A 22440-nucleotide genomic window follows, 5' to 3' on the forward strand; every position below is an offset into this window, starting at 1 on the left:
AATCCTTGCGGCAACTAGGGAGGAAGAAAGAGGAAGTTTCCGACAAGTAAATAAAAAAGGAAAGTCCAAAATTAATTAAGATTTGTTATATGCGGCAAATAACGCTTCGAAGGAAACAACTCAGCCCGGGCATAACTTGGTTTCTGATTTGAGTTCTTATTTGTGAGAACTATCTTAAGCTCTACTGAAAGGGTATTGTTTGGCCCAAGAATAATAAATGAATTCTCATAATTTGAGCAGGAAAACCTTCAAATATGCGCACAGCACAATTAAAATTCAAAGGATATTTTTTATTTCTAATACTTTTATTTTTTATAGGCATTTTACAGACATGCAATAAATAGTAAATAAATAACTCTCTTAATTAGTATTTAATAGAAAATAACTGACTTATTGTTTCAAATAATAAATTACTTGAAAATATGCATAATAGAAAAATACCCTTTAATAATTAAGTAATTCCTTAGCTTATGTGGCCTCATTTTACTTAAATATTTTGGGCATGTAACATAACCTTCCCCTTCAGAAGAATTTGCCCACGAGTTTGGGATATGTCTTACTCAACTTTTCTCCCTCCATCTAGGTGGCATCTTCCTTGTTAGCTCCTTTTCATTGAACTAAAAAATCAACTCCTGCTCGATTTCCCTTTTTCTTGAGCTTTCTATCCAATATTTTTTTTTTTGTTTCGGGGTCAATGTACCTTCTTCCATTACTATCAACAACTTAGGATTAGGGTTAATTGAGTTCCAATCTTCTTCTTGAGGCAGGAGATATGGAATACTGGATAAATCTTGGAGTCTTTGGGTAGATCGAGCTTGTATACAACTTTCCCAATTTTTTGAATGACTTGGAAAGGCCTGAAATACCTTGGAGAAAGCTTCAAGTTCCTTCTCACTGCTACTCAGTGGCGGAGCCAAAGTTTTTTTAATGAGGGGGCAAATTATTAACAAATACTAAATTATATATATATATATATACACATTAGAAATCAATTCAAAGCATATATACTAATTCATATCAAGTAAAATTAATTTAAAAATACTTTCAAAATGAAAGAACTTACATTATAATTGTTCTCATGATTAGTGTCTACATAATAATTAACACAACTACATAATAATTCACTGTTAAATAAAAATCAGTTGAGTTACACAATAATTCTAAATCTTCCATATGAAATTCATAGCAAAATACATATCAATTCATCAAAATCAAAGCCTATTTCAATTCATATCTATATACATATAATAAGTATGTTGATTGAATTATACTTAATTATTTCTAGATATTTAATTGAGGAGCAATGCCTAGTGTATGTGTAAAAGAAACAATTCTTGAAAAACATGTTTTCTACTTGATATTTTACTTACAAACAAGTCATATGAAAATATTAAATTTCAATAAACTACTCTGCCAATACAAGAAATGTCAAGAATAGTGGTTTTACATGAATATTAATCTATTCCTTTATAATAAGAAAAGAAATATTTAATTGATTAAATTAGTAAATTTAAACATTTATTTTGAACATATTTATATCAAAATCTATAAATTATCATAAACCCAAATATTTTTTATAACTAATTATAAAAGAATAAAATTAAAATTAAACAATGAAATAAATAGAAAAAATAAAAAAACAATTTACCTAAAATATAAAGCAAAAGACAAAAAAGATTAATTGATTACCTATACTTGATGAGAAATTTGCATACGAGAGAGGCAGATAACAACAACTCATGAAAAAAACAAAACGGCAGAGCAACTCATGAAAAAGAATAACGTGGCAAAAGAAGGAAACAAAAAATAATTTTTGATAGCTAGGGATTCTATATTTTAAAACCGGTACCCTCAATTTAATAGGGAAACAAAAGGAGAAAGGAAAAAAAATTATGCAATGAGCTATGTATACATATATTATATTATATTATATTACAAGTCAACAATTATAAACAATTGACAGCTTTCCTTTTTCCTTCCTGCAGTAAAACATTTCGTAAACTAATATATTAATATTAAAAAAAAAAAAGTTAAGGGGGCAATTGCCCCCTTTTGTCCCCACGTGGCTCCGCCACTGCTGCTACTCTCATCTGTCTATAGGGTCTTAACCTCAAATAGACCCAATCCCCCACGCTATATTCCCTCTCTCTTCTCTTTTTATCTGCGTATAACTTCATTCTTGTTTGAGCTTTTTGGCAGTTTTCCTGTGCTAGGGTAAGGATGAAATCTTGACTTTTCATTTCATCTTTAACTGTTTGTACTGCAGTGGTCCCAGGCTCATATGGAAGGAGCTGTGGTGGTTCTTGTCCGTAAACGATCTCAAAAGGAGTAAACCTTATGGAGGAGTGCTCTGAAGTATTGTATGTCCACTCGGCTAGGGATAGCCAACTGGCCCAATCTTTGGGTCTATCGTTGGTAAAACACCTAGGGTACCCTTCTAACAACTTATTCATTACCTTTGTCTACCCGTTGGTTTGAGGATGATATGCCAAACTCATTAATAGCTTGGTTCCACTTCAATGAAAGATTTCTTTCCAAAAATTACTTGTGAATATTGCATCTTGATCACTGACCATGTTTTGTAATATACCATGTAATTTGAATATGTTTTCCATAAATGCCTTTTCTACTGTTGTTGTTGTATATGGATATTCCATTGGTATGAAATGACTGTACTTGTTGAACCTGTCTACTATCACCATGATTACATTGTATCCCTTAGACAATGGTAACCTTTTTATGAAGTTCATACTACTACCCACCCATACTTTACTTGGTATCGGCAGAGGCTGCAAAGCCCTAGTTGGTTTGAGGTTCTCTGTTTTGTTTCTTTGATGTACCTCACATTCTCTAATGAATTTTCTGATGTCCTTTCTCAAGCCATGCCAAAAGAATTCCCTTTCAAGTCTAGAGTGAGTCTTTTATGAACCAGTATGCCCTCCCATAGGGCTACTATGAAATTGTTGCATGATTTGCTCCTGCTGCATCTTTAAGGTTCCCAAATGTAGCCTCCCTTTGTAGAATAAAACCCCCCTCTAACTTGATACTTGAGGGGATCGAGATCACCTTGATGGTATTGGTTGAGTAACTGTTGCAATTGGGGATCTTGGTTGTATACTTGATAGAGCCCTTCCCACTAATTAACAGTAACCATACCAATGGCCTTAGCTTCTCCATAGTTAGTAATAACCCCTTTTGGTTCTATACTATTCCCCTGGTCCGGTATCTTGAATAGAGCATTTGCTGCTTTATTTACTTTCCCACTATGATATTCCACACTAAAATCAAAGCCTAATAGCTCTGTTATCCACTTTTGTTAAAAAAGAGTTCCAATCTTTTGTTCTAAAAGGTGCTTTAAAGCTTGCTGGTTAGTCCTTACTTTAAATATGTGTCCCAGCAGATAATGTCTCCATTTATGAATTGCCAACACAAGAGCAAAAAATTCTTTTTCATAAGTGGATAAGAATAATTTTTTACCTTTTAATGCTTGGCTTAAATAAGATAGAGGCCTCCCTTCCTGCATTAAGACTGCTCCCAATCCAATTCCAGAAGCATCACATTCTACCACAAATATTTTGGAAAAATTTGGTAAGGTAAGAACAGGAGGAGTCACCATGGCTGCCTTTAAGGCTGCAAAAGCTTGGCTGGCCTGCTCACCCCACCTAAAGGAATTTTTCTTGAGTAAGGTTGTTAGAGGAATTGCAATACTTTCATAGCCTTTTACAAACTTCCTGTAATAACCCGTTAACCCCAAAAATCCTCTTAGAGCCTTAGGATTCTTAGGTTCAGGGCACTCCATCATGGTTGAAATCTTTAATGGATCTGCTTGGACTCCTTCTTTGAAAATAACATAGCCCAAGTACTCCACTTCCCGACAGCCAAAGATACATTTTGAGGCCTTAACATATAGTTGATGTTGTCTTAAGACTTCTAAGACAGCTCTTAGATACCCCACATGTTCTTCAATAGATTTACTATACACAAGTATGTTATAAAAAAAACTAGCACAAATTTCATGGGATATGGCCTGAATATCTCATTCATCAATCCTTGAAAGGTTGATGGGGTATTGGCGAGCCTAAAAGGCATTACTAAAAACTCATAATGCCCCTCGCGGGTACAGAAGGCAGTTTTAGGCACATCTTCAATCTTCATTCTGATTTGATGGTAGCCCGATCGCAAGTCAAGTTTAGAAAACATCTCAGCACCATTAAACTCATCTAATAATTCATTTATATTAGGAATGGGAAACTTATCTTTGATGACATCTTTGTTGAGAGCTCGATAATCAATGCACATTTACCAACTTCCATCTGCCTTCCTCACTAAGAGGACTAGTGAAGAGTATTGACTTTGACCTGGTTTTATGATCCCAGCCTTCAGCATTACCCTGACCAGCTTCTCAATTTCTTCTTTCTGATAGTAGGGGTATCGATAAGGCTTAACACATATTAGCATAACTGCTTCTTGGAGTTGGATCTGATGGTTGTGTCTCCTTGGAGGTGGGAGTCTAGTGGGTTCAACAAACATTATTTTGAATTCATTCAAAACAGTTTGTAAGGTAGGCTCTACTAGTGCTCCTCTTGGACTATCATTGATCTTCATAAATTGGAGCCATATTCCTCTCCCTTCTACAAGGGTAACCTTGCTCAGACTATGTTTTTCCTTAATAGCTTCCTTGGTCAACCTCAAGCCTTGCAGAAATAATTTCTCTCCATCCACAAAGAAACTCATACTTAAATCAACAAAGTTCCACTGAATAGTTCCCAAACTTCTTAACCAATCTACCCTTAACACAATATCACACCCACCTAGGGTCAATAAGAACAAATTAGCTAAAACTTTATAGCTTTGCATCTTTAAAAGAACCGCCTTACAGCAACCTTGGCAAGGAAGGGTGTCCCCATTAGCAACTTGGATTCCCAATTGGCCTTCCTCCACTTGTAGTTTTGCCCTCTTTGCCACATTCATGTCAATAACTATGTGTAATACCGGTATCAATGAGAACAATAACTAAACATGTCCTAATTTTCCTAACTAATCTCATAGTTTTGGGAGAAGGTGCCCCTGTAATGGCATGCAAGGATATGCCTAATCGATCAGCTTGTTGGACTACAAGTATATTCTCTGTATCAGGTTGAATAAAATGTCTCTTCTTCTTCCTATTCTTCTTCTCCCTCCTCTTTGAATTCCATTCCCTCGAGTAAGTATAATTTGAGTCTGCTGCATTTGTGTCCTTGATGATACTTTTCATCACAAATATAACACAAACCTTTTTTCGTTCTTTCTTGCATTTGGTCAGGACTTATACGCCTTACAGGATATGGGTTTCTTCTTTAGAATGGCGGGTTATATCTTAGTTGTTCGGGGGGTGGAAGTTTAAATGCTGGGTTTGGGGCTAGTAATTTAGGTATAGGATTTTGTCCAGGTAGTCTGAGAGGGGTGGCTCTGAATGAGGGTGTATATGGGTTGTTTTGGCTTGGAGTGTTTCAATGAGGGAAATGTTTTCTAGTCACTTCCTCTTCTTGTAGTTGAGCCAAACCAAAAGCAGAAGCAAGAGTATTTGGTTTGAACATGGTAACAATAATTCGCAATTCATCTTTTAAACCATTTAGAAAGGTGCTTATACGAAACTCTTCACTTACCCCACTTATTTTATTAGATAGGGTCTCAAAATTTATTTGGTAATCCTCGACGCTACTTGTCTGCCTCAATTTGGTGAATGCTCCTACTAGATCCTCATATGTTGAAGGTCTGAATCTGGTGCGGAGAGCCTCCAAGAGGTCACCTCATCTGGTTATTGAGCTGGATTCTTGCAACCAATAATACCAAGTCAGTGCCTTCCCTTCCATGTGAAAAGAAGCAATTTCCAGCTTGTGGTTCTCTAGGGTCTCAAAATAATTAAAGAACTGTTGCGCCTTCAAGATCCATTTGCTGGGATCTCCCCCATCGAAACGAGAAAAATCCAATTGACGAGATCGAGCTTGAATTCCTCCATGTCTATCAAACAAAGGATTAGCATTTACTTTGACACTATTACAAGTCCCTTCCCCTGAATTCGTTTTAGTTGTAATTTGTACCAAGCAATCATAGATTGATGCCAAATTATTCAGTTGTTGTAGCACTCCTTCAATTAGCATTTCATGCTTGGATTGCTTTTCTTTTAGGGCAGTGGTTGCCCCTTGTAAATTGTGTACTGCTTCGGATAATTGGGATAGCCTTGTTCCCTCAGCAATGTTGCAGGAACACCTACTTTGATATCAACTTGTTAAGTCCCAAGAATTATAAATGAATTATAGCAATTTGAAGAGCCAGGAAAACCTTTACAGATGCACACGACTCAATTAAAATTCAAAGGATATTTTTTATTTCTAATATTCTTGTTTTTTATAGACATTTTACATACTTGCAATAAATAGTAAATAACTGACTCTCTTAATTAGCATTTAATTAAAAATAACTGATTCATTGTTACAAATTATAAATTACATAACAACTGAATTGAAAATATACATAATAGAAAAATACCCTTTAATAATTAAGTAATTTCTTAGCTTATGTGGCCTTATTTTACTTAAATATTTTGGGCGTGTAACTGGTATAGCCAAGATGCATTGAAGTTTTAACAAGAAAGAAATTATCAAATATTTTTTAGAAACTTTTCTAAACTTCTTTTGTTTTTATCCTGAATCAACAACGTCTATATTACTTTGATTAATACGAAAATACAAGGCTCTGATTGCAGATGAGGTAGTCGAAAGAGAAGACGAATTCAGGGCTTCGTTTTCAAACTAGACTTCGAGAAAGTGTTTGATTCAGTGACTTGGGGTTTCTTCAGAATACGAGATACATGGGTTTTTGAAAGAAATGGCTACACTGGATTTCTCTGTACATCACAACTTATAGGATACCTCTTTTTAATCGATGGGTCCCTTATTCCATAGTTTCATGTTTCCAAATGAATTTGGCAGGGAGACATCCATCACCTTTCCCTTACGATATAGTAGCTGAAGGGCTCTCCGTGTAGAGCAGGCGAGTGTGGTCTATTTATGGAATCAAGTTTGGGGATAATCTATCAAGCTTACCCCATCGTTGCACGTTCTAGACCACTCTTTACATGGCAGCCTGTGATTCAGAAGGTATCGCCTGTTATCTTAAAAAAGTAAGTTGTTATCTTTAGGAGGAAGAATCTGCCTAATAAAGTCCGTTCTTGCTAGCACTCTATGTCTCTCATCAAAATTCGTAGTGTAATGGCAAAAAAAGAAGCTTGTTGCAAAACGTAGTTTCCTCTGGAGTGGTGTTTGTGATCGAAGGAGTATTTGTGAATTAGCTTAGAAGGTTTTTGCGAGGCCTGAGAAGTGTGACGGGTAAGGAATTGGGTCGTTTGCAGGGAAAAACAAAGCCCTTCTATTTAAATGGATCTGGAGATTTAGCGGTGGACATCTCTCCGGTGTGCTGGACTTTCTTCTGCAAAAATTATCTCCTGGCCGGAAAATCATAGTAGTTCTAGCCAATGCTATAATCTCATTAGGGATAGGGTTAGATTTGTGGTCGGATATGGCAGCAAGGTTCACTTTTGGACTGACCACTGGACTGGGGACGCAGCACGTAGCATTACATTCCCAACTCTTTTCTCCCTTGCTCAAAAAGGGAAATGCAAAGTAATGGAGGCTGCGAACTGGTCGGGTTTTGAGAGGAGAACTGCTAGTGGTGGAGAAGGCGGTTGCGAGATTGGGAACGACTGCTAGAACAACAGGTGATGAGCCTGTGTAAATTGCCTGACAATGCTATTTATTTACGGATCGATAGACATGGTTAGGTTAAAAAAAAAGATATGAAATGCACAGAATATTTGGTATGATTAAAAAATATATAGTTTTTAATACTGTTGGATCATATTTAAATTTAACCAAGAGGTTTCCAAGACTTAGTTTTATAGGAGAAAGGGCAAATAATTGGTATGATGACCAGCAAGCCTTTAAATTAGATTCTATAATTCAGGCTAATTTTACTATTTTCTCTTTATTTTTTTATTTTTTTAGGATTTTATATTGCATTCTAATTGAGAATCATCGGTTTTTGAAATTTATTTAAAGAGTTGTGAATTTTTTTAGAAAAACATAAAGCTTGAAAAAAAAAATTCTACAATAAAATTTTAGATCAAGGTTTTTTATGTGTATGATTTTATTTGACAGAATTACATGTTGCTTCTATATGATTCAACAAAGAAAAGAAAGGATCAAAAGGATCATTTTGTATAATACATGGACTAATTCAAACAAATTAATTTTGTATCCATTTTCATAAATCGCAAAATAGGACATAGGGGTAAAGACAACATATGTATTAACATTTAATCGATTACCGTTCTCCATTATTATTCTCAAAATAAAGAAAATTACAGTTTAAAACATTTGTCAGCGCTCGTAAAAAAAAAAACTTTAACTTGATCACGACATATATTAGCTAAAAATAAAAGCATGCATATGACATTCAAAAATTAAGTGACACAAAAGGGCAAATCACATCATTTATAATTTATATATTATCTTATAATTTTCCTTGGCTCTTGAAGTTTAAAAGAGAAGAATAAAAAATAGAAGGTGGTGTGCCTGTAATTTAGCGTTATGTTTTGGAAATGTTTCTAAAAAAAAATTCAATTTTTTAATATATTTTTTTGCTTTAAATTAATATTTTTAATATCAAAATGTGTTTTGGAAATGTTTCTGAAAAAAATTCAATTTTTTTTTATATATTGTTTGCTTTAAATTAATATTTTTAAATTATTTTGATATGCTAATATAAAAAATAATTTTAAAAAATTAAAAAAAAATATTAATTTGATATGTTTTTGAAATAAAAAAAACACTTTGAAAAATAATCATTACCACACTCACAAATACACTATCAACTTGATCCATCATGTGAACTCGCCACATGAGGTCTCATCATTTGCCAATCCTACCTAATTGGCGCCAAAGAAAATGACAGCATAACCATCTAGTAAGTGGTCTAGTGGTAAGAACTTGGGACCAAGAAGTTTGTTCTTTTTGTGGTTTTAAATTCAAGCCATGTGGTTGCTAATATGATGGCTACTGGAGGTTTATATGGGCATTAACTTCAAGGTCTGTGGGATTAATTGAGGTACACGCAAGCTAATTCGAACACTCACGTTAATAATAATAATAATAATAATAATAAAGACAGCATGATCAATTAATCATCATCAAATTAGCTGGAAAAAAATATACCTTAAATAACTCTCTCTTTTTTTTTAAGTAATTCTAAATATTAAGAAATTAAATAAATATATGTGGATTTTTTTTTTAACAAACTAATACTCTAATATCATCACGAGTCAGTCGTCTCCTTTCTTCTATTTTCACCTCTCCAATCTCCCAGGAATCTAAGAGAACAATATTGTAAAACTGGCTAATATTAAAATGTTTATCTAACTAGCAAATCTACCTAGTAGTACATGATACGAGGAGGTAATATCTTGATTCTAAATTTTCTTCTTATTGTAATACATTGAACTTTTTCATAGCAGGAAAGGTTTATTAGACCTATCTGTATATAGTATTAAAATAATAATCCAGTTTATTTAATTTTGATTTAAAATCTCTATTTTACTTCTACTCAAAGTAATGATATCTCCTTTCATTAATTAAACCGTTTTAAGATTTGGAGGTGTTTTAAGCTCAAAAAGCCCTTTGAACCACCGTACCATATGTGACGTTTTGGCATTTAAATACACAATTATAGTAAGGGAAAAATAAAAAAAGGAAAGAGAGAAAATTAAATCTTGAAGGCAGAATACAATGCAATAGCATATGTGCATGCTCTTTAGCGAATCAATGATAATTTTTTTCATATATAAAAAATATATTAAGTATTTTGGAATTGACGAAATTATCAGACTCTATACTTGACGAGTAAACCAGACCCCAAATAGCTTTAGGTTTGGCGGTCAAAAAATCCAAAAGCTATTTGGTCTGGTCTTGGAACCAGACCTAGTAGCCTTGGATCCAATAGTCAAATCAGACCAAACAATATTTTTTTATTGAAAAATACAAAAAACAACGCCTCATGGTATTACAATATCATTCATAATACAAATATTTTATATCTACAATATCGTTTGCAGCAGTACATATACAATATTTTTTCTGTATTTTTTAAAGCATAGAATGATGTGTGCTTATATAGTTTAATTAAGATTCTAGGGATAAAAGTCAACAAGCTCTTAAGAATGGGGTGAGATTCTACTTCAACAAAAAGATTCACGGGGATTCCTCTCCATTACTGCCCCGCAAGACATGTTTAGGGCTAGTCTTATAATAATTAATGAAGTTTTTCCAGCTTGACAGAAACCTTATTATTACAGGACAAGAACTAAACATGTCAAGCTGGCCAATTACCCCCCCCCCTCCACCCCCTTTCCATTCGACGGTAACATATTATCCTTGGATTGGCAACGAAGCTAGATCTAGTAGTTTTGGATCTAACGATCAAATCAAACAAAGTAATAGTTTTTTACTGAAAAATACAAAAAATAATGCCTCATGATACTACAATACCATCCATAATACAAACATTTTATATCTATAATATCATCTGCAGTACATATATAATATTTTTTCTGTATTTTTTAAAGCATAGTATGATGTGTGCTTATATAGTTTAATTAAGATTCCAGGGATAAAAGTCAACAAGCTCTTAAGAATGGGGTGAGATTCTACTTCAACAAAAAGATTCACGGGGATTCCTCTCCATTACTGCCCCGCAAGACATGTTTAGGGCTAGTCTTATAATAATTAATGAAGTTTTTCCAGCTTGAACATGTCAAGCTGGCCACCCCCCCCGCTCCCCGCTCCCCGCTCCCCGCTCCACCCCCTTTCCATATTATCCTTGGATCTGGTCACGAATCTAGATCTAATAGTCTTGGATCTGACAGTCAAATCAAACCAAGTAATATTTTTTTATTGAAAAATACAAAAAATAATGCCTCATGATATTACAGTACCATCCATAATACAAACATTTTATATCTATAATATCATCTGCAGTACATATACAATATTTTTTCTGTATTTTTTAAAGCATAGTATGATGTGTGCTTATATAGTTTAATTAAGATTCCAGGGATAAAAGTCAACAAGCTCTTAAGAATGGGGTGAGATTCTACTTCAACAAAAAGATTCACGGGATTCCTCTCCATTACTGCCCCGCAAGACATGTTTAGGGCTAGTCTTATAATAATTAATTAAGTTTTTCCAGCTTGACAGAAACCTTATTATTACAGGACAAGAACTAAACATGTCAAGCTGGCCACTTAGACAAGGTACCGTTTTTGGAATCTTTCAACATAATTTATAATTCAAGAAGTATATACCAGCTGCTTCCCCCCCCCCCCCCCCTTCCATTCGACGGTAACATATTATTGCTTGATATGACAATAAATAACTTTATTAACTAAGCTATTAATTTCGTTAAAATCCATACAAATACAATTTTTTTTTCTTGGCCGAAGAATACATCAGCAAAATAACAAGAACCAAGCAAAAGAGACCCTGGAAAAAACTCCAGCCCCGATTGATGCCTTTTCCAGAAACGGTACCATGGAGAGTTATCTGCAAGCCCCAGAAAATAGCATCGATAACTTCAACAGAAATTGTCTTTGACATTCTGGCTCATAGCAGTCCACCGAGCTCGATCCGGATGTTGGATATGGCGCTCTCGCCAGCTCTGGATATTGGGTCTACTGCTCATCAGATGTAGCTGTAATTAAGTTTTACAGTGCATCAAGCCTGGAGTGTTGGGTCTGATGCTCGCTAGACTGAGTCACAGATGAGCAGTGGTATATTCAGCCTAGATACATTAGATTTGATGCTGCCCAAACATAAAAGATGATTAAATCTACCATCATTTATTTTGTAGATTTTTATATAAAATCAATGAAAATTTATTTCTCAACAAATAAAATTCATTAAATAAGTCTATATATATACTCCACCAAAATCATTAGATGTATTAATGTTTTACATTTTACAATATAACTTAAAATATCACAAAAATAAAATTATACTTCTGTCTCTTTTCTTTATAAAATGACAAAACTCATGGGTTATAAATATATCATAAGACCTTAAGAATAAAGATTTACAATCTTTCATTATCTATTACATATATATTTTCATATTATCTTTTTCTAAAATATAATTATATTTTTTTCTTTTTAAAAAAATACTTAATTAAGTATCGGAGAATCTTCATCTCCATAAAAAAAGATCTTTTATAAGTAATGATCATCACAAGTTGTCTTGGTTTACTAAGCACTAAATACAAGTTATTTTTCTTTGGCTAAAAAAAAAAATAAAATTATTAGAACTAATTAATTAACCAATTATCTAATCTAAAAGTTTTGTTGTTATTTTTTAAACTTCGAAAGAAATAATTTTTATTTTCACCGGCGATGTTTTTTCTATCCCAATAAAATAATTAAATGTTATCTTGAAGCTATAACGGAGAGGAAACACAAAAGTAAAAGTAAGTTAACTAGCAACCAAAAAGGTTTTCCTTTCCATCACTCTCTTGAAACAAAGTCATATGGAATAAAATACAACGTATACTTTAAAATTAATTCCAACAAAATTTTGCTTTACGCGTATTTATGAATCCCATTGCGTCCATTTCCTTCTACAGCAGTCAGGCCTTTGCATGTTGTAGGAAAAAAGAGCTCGTCAAATAGGAGTAGCAGTTGCTAGCTAGTCCTACCCCTCTAAAAACCATGGCTGCTCCTCCACCTAACCCAGTGCCAGTGGCGTACCAAGGAGGCTCAGCATCGGTTCCTGACTGGTTAAACAAGGGTGATAACTCATGGCAAATGATATCAGCCACCCTTGTTGGCCTCCAAAGCATGCCAGGACTTGTAATCCTCTATGGAAGTATTGTGAAGAAAAAATGGGCAGTCAATTCAGCTTTCATGGCCTTATATGCTTTCGCTGCTGTTGTACTCTGCTGGGTGGTTTGGGCCTACAAGATGTCTTTTGGAGATAAGCTCTTGCCCTTTTGGGGTAAAGCAGGACCTGCCTTAGGCCAGAAGTTTTTAATCAAACAAGCTGTACTGCCTGCGACCACACAGTTCTATGAAAATGGTGAAGTGGAGACTGCAGTGATTGCGCCATTTTATCCCATGGCTTCCATGGTTTGGTTTCAGTGTGTGTTTGCTGCAATCACTCTTATTCTTTTGGCTGGATCAGTCCTTGGAAGAATGAATTTTAAGGCTTGGATGGCTTTTGTGCCTCTATGGCTAACTTTCTCTTACACTATTGGAGCCTTTAGCTTGTGGGGTGGTGGATTCTTGTTTCACTGGGGTGTCATGGACTATTCCGGTGGCTATGTTATTCATCTTTCTTCAGGGATTGCTGGCTTGACTACTGCCTTCTGGGTTAGTTTTTTTATCTTTTTTTTTCCCTATTCTCTTAGTCTTGGAGCATATGTACATATGCCTTAATGTAAATTGTAGTACAAAATGCATGTCAGGTCTCTCTTTTTTGTTTCATGTATTTGAACTTTGACTGCTCAATTAGAAATTTCTTGCTTCCTTGGAAAATATTGCAGAGTACCTTTTCTTGGTACAAGAACATTTTCAGTGAATATTTAATCTCTAAGTTCTTCAGATCCTTGAGTTAATTGTTTTGTTCTTGTAATTTCTTCCATGACATGAGGAGAATATATTAATTGGTGGGATGGTGAGAGATTTTCCTTGTAAATGATGCAGGTAGGTCCAAGATCAACAAAGGATAGAGAGAGATTTCCACCAAACAATGTGCTGCTAATGTTAGCAGGGGCGGGGTTGCTATGGATGGGATGGGCTGGATTCAATGGCGGAGATCCATACACAGCCAATATCGACTCTTCCATGGCTGTCCTTAACACGAACATCTGTGCAGCTACTAGTCTTCTTGTATGGACCTGGCTAGATGTCATTTTCTTCAAGAAACCTTCTGTCATTGGTGCTGTTCAGGGCATGATTACTGGCCTTGTTTGCATTACCCCTGGTGCAGGTATATAGTTCTTACTCCTTTTTTTCCAGCTGAAGAGATGCTTTTCAAGATCTTGTTCACATGAAAGGCGTTGACTTCTTTGTTGGACTTGGAGCTAGAATTAAGTATGCAATAATCTCTTTCTTTTAATCTTGTCACACCTAGCGGTAGTTGACTTTTTTTTTTTTTTCATCTTTTTGTGCACCCTCACTTAACAAACTTGATAGTATAATTTAACTTGATAGATCATATTCCAACCTTAAAAGATTTTTTATGGATTTTTGTAGTCCTAAATCTGGTTTCACGGGTTAGAAAGTCATTGATTTTATAACATAGTCTTCAGATTTTATAATTTGTATATTTTTCAGGTCTTGTTCAAGGATGGGCTGCCATAATCATGGGAATTCTATCCGGTAGTGTTCCATGGTTCACCATGATGATTGTTCACAAAAGATGGGCACTAATTCAAAAGATTGATGACACACTAGGTGTGTTTCACACCCACGCTGTTGCTGGCCTTCTAGGAGGAGTTTTAACAGGCCTTTTTGCAGAACCTCAGCTATGTGCCCTATTTTTGCCGGTGACAAACTCAAGGGGAGGTGTCTACGGTGGTTCTGGTGGAATCCAAGTATTCAAACAACTAGTTGGCGCTGCTTTCATAATTGGATGGAACGTTGTTGTTACATCGATTATTTGTGTAGGGATAAACCTTGTGATACCATTGAGAATGTCTGAGGAACAACTGCTTATTGGGGACGATGCTGTGCATGGTGAAGAGGCTTATGCATTGTGGGGTGATGGAGAAAAGTACGATTCAACCAAGCATGGAGATACCGCAGATGCACTTTCTATGGAGCCCAAGTTATAAACTCAAGTGTTGTAGAGAAGGGGACGGCAGTATATTAATTGTTTGATGATTAATTTACTTTAAGAAACGTTTGAGCTAAAATTAAACCTCGTGATTGTATTTCTTTTCTGGTCTTGAATAAAGACTTTGTGTTGTAACTTGTTGACATTTTGTGTATTTGGTTTTGTATTTTCTACAAAAATATTATATTTTTATTATGTTTTAAAAATACAAAATAAAAATTATAACTAGTTTATGATTATCAATTAGGATTTGATAAAAAAAAAATTCAATAATACCATAAAAATTAATTTGTTTAATTAATAGTTGGGGTAAGAATTTTAAAACATAATACATACTCTCGGTATTAAATTAAATGAATTAACAACAATTAATATTAGAAATTAGTGGTAGACTTTATTATTTGATAGTATAAAATTATAATATAAAGTATATCCTCAAATATTAAAGATATAAAGTAGAAAATAAATGAAATACTAAAATCTAAGCTCTAGAACAATTAATTTTTAGCACAATAAAGTATAAATTTCCTCACAAAAGGAGATCTGTCTTGAACCTTAGATAAGACCAATGAATAGAAAAACAATAAATTGCACTAGAGGTGATTTGTCTTTCCTTTGCACAACTAGTTCCCTTACTCAAACTCTCACAAACCATTAAGTTTTCTAGTTACCATGATACTAAGTGGAGATTCTTTTAAAATTATAATTTTATGATTAATCTCAAAACCCCTCAATTCAAGAGGCAGACCCACCATTCAATGTCTTGCACGCCACAACACTGGCCAAGAGCTTTTCCTTCTGTATTTTCACTCTATTGATTATAGACACTAAAATTTTTACAAGTCTAGACTATGATCTAAAGCTCTTTTTGACCAAACAAATTCGATTTATTTAGGCTTACGCCTAAATTAAATTTATTGGGTTTAGGCCCAAATTAAATTAAAACTCAATCCAAATATGTTTTATGGTTCTTACTTTAATATCCTTCTAACTAAAGGTATTTTAAGTAATTTTCATATCAATTTTCCTAAAATATCCTTTGGATAAAGGACATTTAAGGTAAATTATACAAAGTCAGTCTATAAATAGACAACAAAGCCACCAAATCAAACATAACAAGCATACAAAAATAACAATAAGAAGAAGCACAAGAAGGACAACATACAAAGACTCAAGACCAAGCACAAATACTTGGAAGTTCTCTCAAAGAAATTCAAGTCCATCAAGAAAGTAAAGTATCAAAGTCTTTTCCTTCATCAAATCAATGAAACAACAAATTAAAATCTTTTCCTTTATTAAATCAAATCAAGTTAAGATATCACATGGTCAAAGATTTCAAACTCTTGTGAATAATCTTCATCTTCATCAAAGCCCCTTTTTTCATCAAATCAATCAAGGAAGCAAAGAATCAAAATCCTTTCCTTTTTCAAATCAAATCAAGTTAAGATATCATATAATTAAAGTTTTCAGGCTTGTGTGGATAAACTTCATCATGTCAAGTCAAATCAAGTCACTCATCAAATCCATTCAAGTTAAGATTTCACACGGTTAAAACGTTCAAGGTTATATGAATAATCTTCATTTTCATCATGTCAATTCAAATCAAGTTAATATTTCACATGGTAAAAGTTTTCGTTTTGTATGAATATCTTCTCATCCAAAACAAGATCCAGATTTGACTGATGATTAGAGGATTTGTGCATGTGAAGAACACTTTAAGAGAGTTTCCACTTTTTCTAGTACTAAAGTTCAATATTGTAATTTTGACACTATTTTAATGTATTTTTAATACGTGAAATTTTTTGTGTACAAATTTTTGGCACGCTTGGTGGGATACTCTTTTCCTCTCATCTCTCAAGTTAACAGATATACTATTCAAAATAGAAAACATGGAGCTTAAAAATAGTTCTCCGATCAATTCTCAAGGTGTTGAAGTGGATGCTTTGTCAGCCACTCATCTAAGGAATCAGTCTAGAAATTTCAAGTTGACCTCTCCACTAAGAAAATCCTCTAGAAGAGAAAAGAAAGAAAAATATTTCCTCAAAATATAAGTTTGGAAACTCTCCCTTTTTAAATTTACAAAAAAGGATTGAGATTCCACCATAAGTCTCAAATCCAAGCATGCAATTGAAGTCTAGATTTCATTCTACGACTTATTCCAAAAAAAATATGAGAAGATTATTCATCCTCATCTAACTCTGACTTTTAAATGCTAGTTATGGTTGTCATAACGTGTACAATGTTGAACGATGGGTCTTCTTTTTGATATGTGTTGAAAGGAAATGAGTTTTGGGTTTAATCATAAAATTATGATTATAAGTTTAGAAGTCATCACCTAGTATTATGGTCATTAGAAAACCTAATAATCTACGAGAGTCTGATTAAGAGAATAGTTGTGTAAGAGAAAGATGCATCATCCTCTATGCATCCTACCTAGGGTAAGTTGCATTGTTGTTTGATTGTTATTCTAAGTTGTATTTCTATCCATTGGTCTTGTTTAAGGTTTAAGGTAGATCTCTCTTTGTGAGGAATTCTCTACCTTATTGTGTTAAATCCTAACCATTCTAAGTGCCAAACTTATTTATTTCTTGGATATAGCTAAGTCCTAACATTTTGAATAACAAAATAATTTTTATGGATTTTTTTGTACTTTGGTCAAACCCTGTAGGATAATCATAAGTTGATTACAATACTTATTTTGCATTTATAAAATATGATAAAAATGATTTTATTTCTTTTTAGAAAATATACATGAAAAACTTTTAGGATGTGGTCGTATGTAGGATCTGTATCTTACATTGTAAATATACAACTTGATATTATGCAAAATTATTGGAAAAACATGCGGGGGTCTCACAAATGTTTTTAAAATGCCATTTGAAAATTTTGAATTTTTTAATATATTTTTAATTTTTTTAATATTATTATATTATTATTAAATATATTGGACTTGACTCGGCCCAACCATTTGGGTTGGACCCAGTCAGGTCGGGTGGGGTCGATTAATGACTCATCAAATCTATCTCTTTTTTTTCTGGGGGGCTGAACTTACCCCAAGCAACAAGTTCAACCCGACTTACATGGTTGCTGGCCTAGCCCAGCGACCATATGAATTCATTATGCTGCATATAGAATGAATTATCATTTTGCATGCAGCAACCGTGATTAATGCAGTGAAAATGAAAAATGAGAGAAGAAGACTACCTGGCATGGAGGGTGTAGTTGCCGTCATTGGTCTAGCATGAGGATGGTGGAGGCATTGGTAGCTCACGGTGGGACTGGAGTTGTTGCCAGCAAGGAGGGATGGTTTTTATTGTTGGAAAAAGAAAATTGTGGCAAAGAGGGAAAAGTTTATAGTGGTTGCTCTTGTTGCCGGTGAGAAGATGAGTTGGTAAAGGAGGTTAAGTTGTTGTTATTCATGGTGGTGCTGAGGTGGTGGTCGCTGAAGAAGTAGCAAAATGAGAGGAGAAAGAGACTGGTAGAGAGAAAAAGAAAAAACTAGGAAAAAAGCTGATTTTGTTTTTCAAACTTTAGCCTTTAATTTCTTCACTTTCAATGTCTGGAATCCACCTTTATTTATAGAGGGTTAAAGAGGAACACTTTATCTTTATTGGGGACAAATCTTGGCCCATGATTTAATCTAGAAGGATCTCAACTATTGGCTTAAAGTGGTCATCATAAACTGTCAAATTTTGATAGTTAAAGGTTGTCTGAGTTGGTCTTTTTGGGGCGATATCATGGTAGCTGTGATGTCAATCAACCAGAAAGAACCATACCAGGATATAGTCAAATATTAAGTCATCATGGTGATGTGTCTTTTGTCAAATTTGGTTAAGAGAGAAAGCATTAAATGCATTTAGAAAGTAGCCATCGGAGCAACTTTTTCGAGAGAAAAAAAAAAAAAGTGATGAACAGTAACTAGACGACATGTTGTCTAGTCCTTTCTTTTTTATTTTTTCTTTTTCAAGACGGTGTCTTTTTTGGCTTTTAAGGTTTTAATTTAGGAATTTGGTCAAAGTTCAATTTGGTCCTCCAACTTTTGATTCCTTTCAGTTGCACCCGTGATTGACCTAAAACTTTAAATTTTATACAATTTTGCCTCAATCGAACTTCAACATCAACCATGAATTTTAGTGCCTTTTTTATTTTGATTCTTGGTCATGGATTTATACAAATTGACCTTCAATTAACTATTAAACTTTCAAATCTCTTTAATTTCACCTTTGATTTCGATCAATTTAGTCCCCCAAAGTTCGACACCTTTTTCATTTTGGTCCTTGGTTGCAAATTTCTTCAATTTAATCCTTAATTAACCATAAACTTTGATTTGTTGTAATTTTTACCCCCTGATTTGAACCAATTGACTTTATAAAAATTAAGTTTGGTCTTCTAAAATTCTAATTTTCTCAATTAAGCCTAAATTGGGCTCCCAAATTTAAGTTTTCACCAATTAATTCCTAATAAAATTAATTTGATTCATTAAAGTATAATTAGGTCCTTGCACTTAATTAAATCATTTAATCGGATCAAAATTGATTCTGAAACATAATTAAACTTTAAATTTGGCTCATGATTAAATCAAATAGGTATATTAAAAATCTAATTATGTTTATAGACTTAATTTTTATGCAAATTCATCCAATAATAATTTAATTTGACCTTAAATCTGCATTGTCTCTCCAGTTTTGGGTACAATTAGGATCTCAATTCATTCAAAATTGTAACTTGATCTTCCTCTATATTTGAAATCCTCTTAACTTACTTTTGCCAAAATGTCAATCTTCTTGCTATTATTATTTATTTTTATATTTTAAAAGGAAAAAAGGTAAAATTTAGGGAATAACCAAAAAATGAGTTATGATAATGGTCATTAAGGAATCACTTTCTAAGGATCATGTCAATTAGATGTCTCTAGAAATGAAGGAGTTGAAAAGATCTGTTAAGGAAAAGGGATGCTTAAATGGCCATGTTAATAGAGCAACTGAAAAAACAAAATCCACTTGTTGAAAGCACTCAAAGGACTAGAGATCTGTCTAGGAATAAAGCTCACCAATAACATTTAGAAAGCCAAGATACTCCTAAAAAGTAGCAACAACAAGAGTAACATAATCGAACAACAGTGTAAAATGCCCTAAGGGACACTGCTAGATCATTAGTGGGCTAACTTACTCTTCAACAACTACAACATCTGATTGCTGATACTAATCATGCTCAATATAAAGGCGCTCCTCAGTCCAGTCCCTAAAAGGAGTCACCTTTGACTGGTACACTCAGATTCCTGCTAGAAAGACAAATAGGTGGAACCAATTGGAGCGAGAGTTATTGACTTGCTTTTATGACACTTGGTGAACTGTAAGTTTGCTAGATCTTGCTTGTACTAAGCAAAGAAAAGAAAAGCTAGTCTTGGATTACATCGAGAGATGAAGGAACTTAGTCTTTACCTATAAGTAGAAGATAATTGAAGCCTTTTCCATAGACATGTGTGTCCATGAAATATGGTGAGAGTTGTTATATAGTCTCCAAAGGAACATGCCATTCACTTTTGAACAACTCGCTACAAGAGCCCATGACCTAGAGATCTAAATAGTATGGCATGATCATTCAAGTGTCCAAACTCAACAACATAGACGATGTCTTTGTTTTCGCCAAGTAATGCTAATAGGTTTATTAAACATACACTCTTTTCTTTTAGAAATGATTATTCAATAGTTGATTGGTTATCCGTAGTGAAAACTAAACCCAGGGGTTGTGTCAAAGTTGTTTAGGATGACAACGATGAATTACTGTGGGAGATAATGTCTTTCAACTTGGTGGGTTAGTTAATCCATATTGAGTTGCTTTGTCTAAAACTTAAATAGCGATGGATAGATAGGAGTTGAATGATGTTTTGTGCTCCAATGAACATACACAAGTCGATGAAAATGATAACAATAAAATCAACATACAAGATTGCGATAGAGATGAGGACGAGTCAATTGGTGAAGAAGAAGAGAATTCTCATTAATTTACACAACACGAATGTGTAGTGCCATTAGCTATAATGTAATATTTATGGACAAAATTCACTTCAATGTAATGAAAATGATGTTAATTTATTATTAAATGATAAGGAATATTTAGTTTATTATTATGATGTGAACTAGTGTTATTGTGTTGTGTCTGCAATTGTATATTTAAGTATTTACGGGATGGATAGATAGGGAATACATATATGATTTGGCACCATACATTGTTTTATACTAATGAAAATAACAACAAACTGTACATTATATACGAGTATACCGAAGGAATATATTTGTCAGTATATTCAAAAGACTATGAGAATTGTTCTTGTCGCACCTGACATCGCGACGGCCTTAAAAATAATTCTCGATTATGAAAAAAGAATAGATTATCTAGCATCTGGTTCTTTTAGGAGAAAATGTCTTGTTTAAGGAGTCGCCACCTGGTATTATGGTCACTAGGAATTCTAACTGGTCAACAGAGATTATATGGCTCGGGATTGGTTATGTAAAAGGGAAGATATTATCACCCCTTCAACATTCTGCCTAAGGCAAACTGCATTGCTGATTTTGTCTTAAATTGCTAAATGTTAATTAGTTTACACTATGATAATTTGCTTATAATATTCCTGACTCTAGCATCAGTGAATATTCAACTACGAATATCTCCAACTCTGGCGTTGATAAATATTGCATAACTATAAAATAAATTAGATCAATATTTTTTATTCTCTACTCTAGTGCCAGTGAATAAATAAATAAAAATATATTTATTTTTAAGCATGCACATATTTTTTTTTTCTAGCTAAATAAAATACAATGAATAAAAATAATATAAATTTAAATCGGTATTTTTATTCTTGATCCTAGCTTCAATGAATAAACCAATAAATTTATATTATTTTTATTTATGTATACACATTTTTTTTTTTATATATTTTTTTTACCTTTTTTACTTTTCTTATTTTTATTTTTTATTATATTTTTATTTTTCTGGGACTAGGCCCAGCTTCGCCCACATGGGCTGGGCTTGACCCAGCCAGCTCGGCCACTGGCCCAAGCCAGTGGCCCTGCTAGGCAAAAGAAGAAGAAGCACGCGTGAAGTAAATTCACACGTGCATGAATAGTGTGAAGGTAATTAAATTACCTTCACACTGCGTTTGGAAGACTTAGAGCGTATTTGGCAGTGTGGTAGCGGTTGCTTTTCAAATAGCTTTTCGTGCCGAAATACATGCAAATGATGTTTTTTCATTTTTAAAAAATCATTTTTGACATCAAAAACAATCCAAAAAGTACAAACCACACTCAATTTTAGCAAAAAACAAAATCAAAATTTGATGAAACGCAGGTACAAACGCAATGCCAAACGGATTATTAATTGAATGCATAGAATGGAAACTTACCTGTGCAGCGGAGAACGGCGCCGAAGACGATGGCGCGGTGGTTGTTTGCTTTTGTTTCCCGATGTAGCTCAAGTGTCTTTTGGATTGTTCTTTTTCTGCAGGCGCGAAATGGTTGCT

The 22440-nt window shown here is 33.7% G+C and overlaps 2 protein-coding genes across 2 annotated transcripts; one reads left to right on the plus strand and one right to left on the minus strand.

Annotated features, from left to right (window-relative positions):
* Positions 1-3136: 3136 nt before the first annotated feature.
* On the minus strand, positions 3137-4971 carry LOC140955212 (uncharacterized). The gene is made up of 3 exons (XM_073407230.1): positions 4304-4971; positions 3478-3974; positions 3137-3300 (listed from the first exon to the last, which is right to left on the minus strand). Exons 1-3 carry the CDS (start codon positions 4969-4971, stop codon positions 3137-3139), a joined length of 1329 nt encoding a protein of 442 aa, XP_073263331.1.
* A 7769-nt stretch (positions 4972-12740) lies between these two features.
* On the plus strand, positions 12741-15062 carry LOC118055316 (ammonium transporter 3 member 1). Its single transcript, XM_035067180.2, has 3 exons — positions 12741-13450; positions 13784-14069; positions 14417-15062. Exons 1-3 carry the CDS (start codon positions 12791-12793, stop codon positions 14914-14916), a joined length of 1446 nt encoding a protein of 481 aa, XP_034923071.1. The 5' UTR covers positions 12741-12790; the 3' UTR covers positions 14917-15062.
* The last annotated feature ends 7378 nt before the right edge of the window (positions 15063-22440 follow it).

The sequence above is a fragment of the Populus alba genome, chromosome 1 (genome assembly GCF_005239225.2).
Source record: "Populus alba chromosome 1, ASM523922v2, whole genome shotgun sequence".
Taxonomy (NCBI): domain Eukaryota; kingdom Viridiplantae; phylum Streptophyta; class Magnoliopsida; order Malpighiales; family Salicaceae; genus Populus; species Populus alba.

Excerpts from the sequence above, each read along its gene's own strand:
- LOC118055316 (XM_035067180.2), top strand. The coding sequence starts at position 12,791 with ATGGCTGCTCCTCCACCTAACCCAGTGCCAGTGGCGTACCAAGGAGGC. Across the intron at positions 13,451-13,783 it reads GCTTGACTACTGCCTTCTGG|GTAGGTCCAAGATCAACAAA; the intron begins GTTAGTTTTTTT and ends TAAATGATGCAG. Across the intron at positions 14,070-14,416 it reads TTGCATTACCCCTGGTGCAG|GTCTTGTTCAAGGATGGGCT; the intron begins GTATATAGTTCT and ends TATATTTTTCAG.
- LOC140955212 (XM_073407230.1), bottom strand. The coding sequence starts at position 4,971 with ATGAATGTGGCAAAGAGGGCAAAACTACAAGTGGAGGAAGGCCAATTG. Across the intron at positions 3,975-4,303 it reads AGGAAGGCAGATGGAAGTTG|TAAATCTATTGAAGAACATG; the intron begins GTAAATGTGCAT and ends ACTTGTGTATAG. Across the intron at positions 3,301-3,477 it reads TTTAAGCCAAGCATTAAAAG|AGCTATTAGGCTTTGATTTT; the intron begins GTAAAAAATTAT and ends AGTGGATAACAG.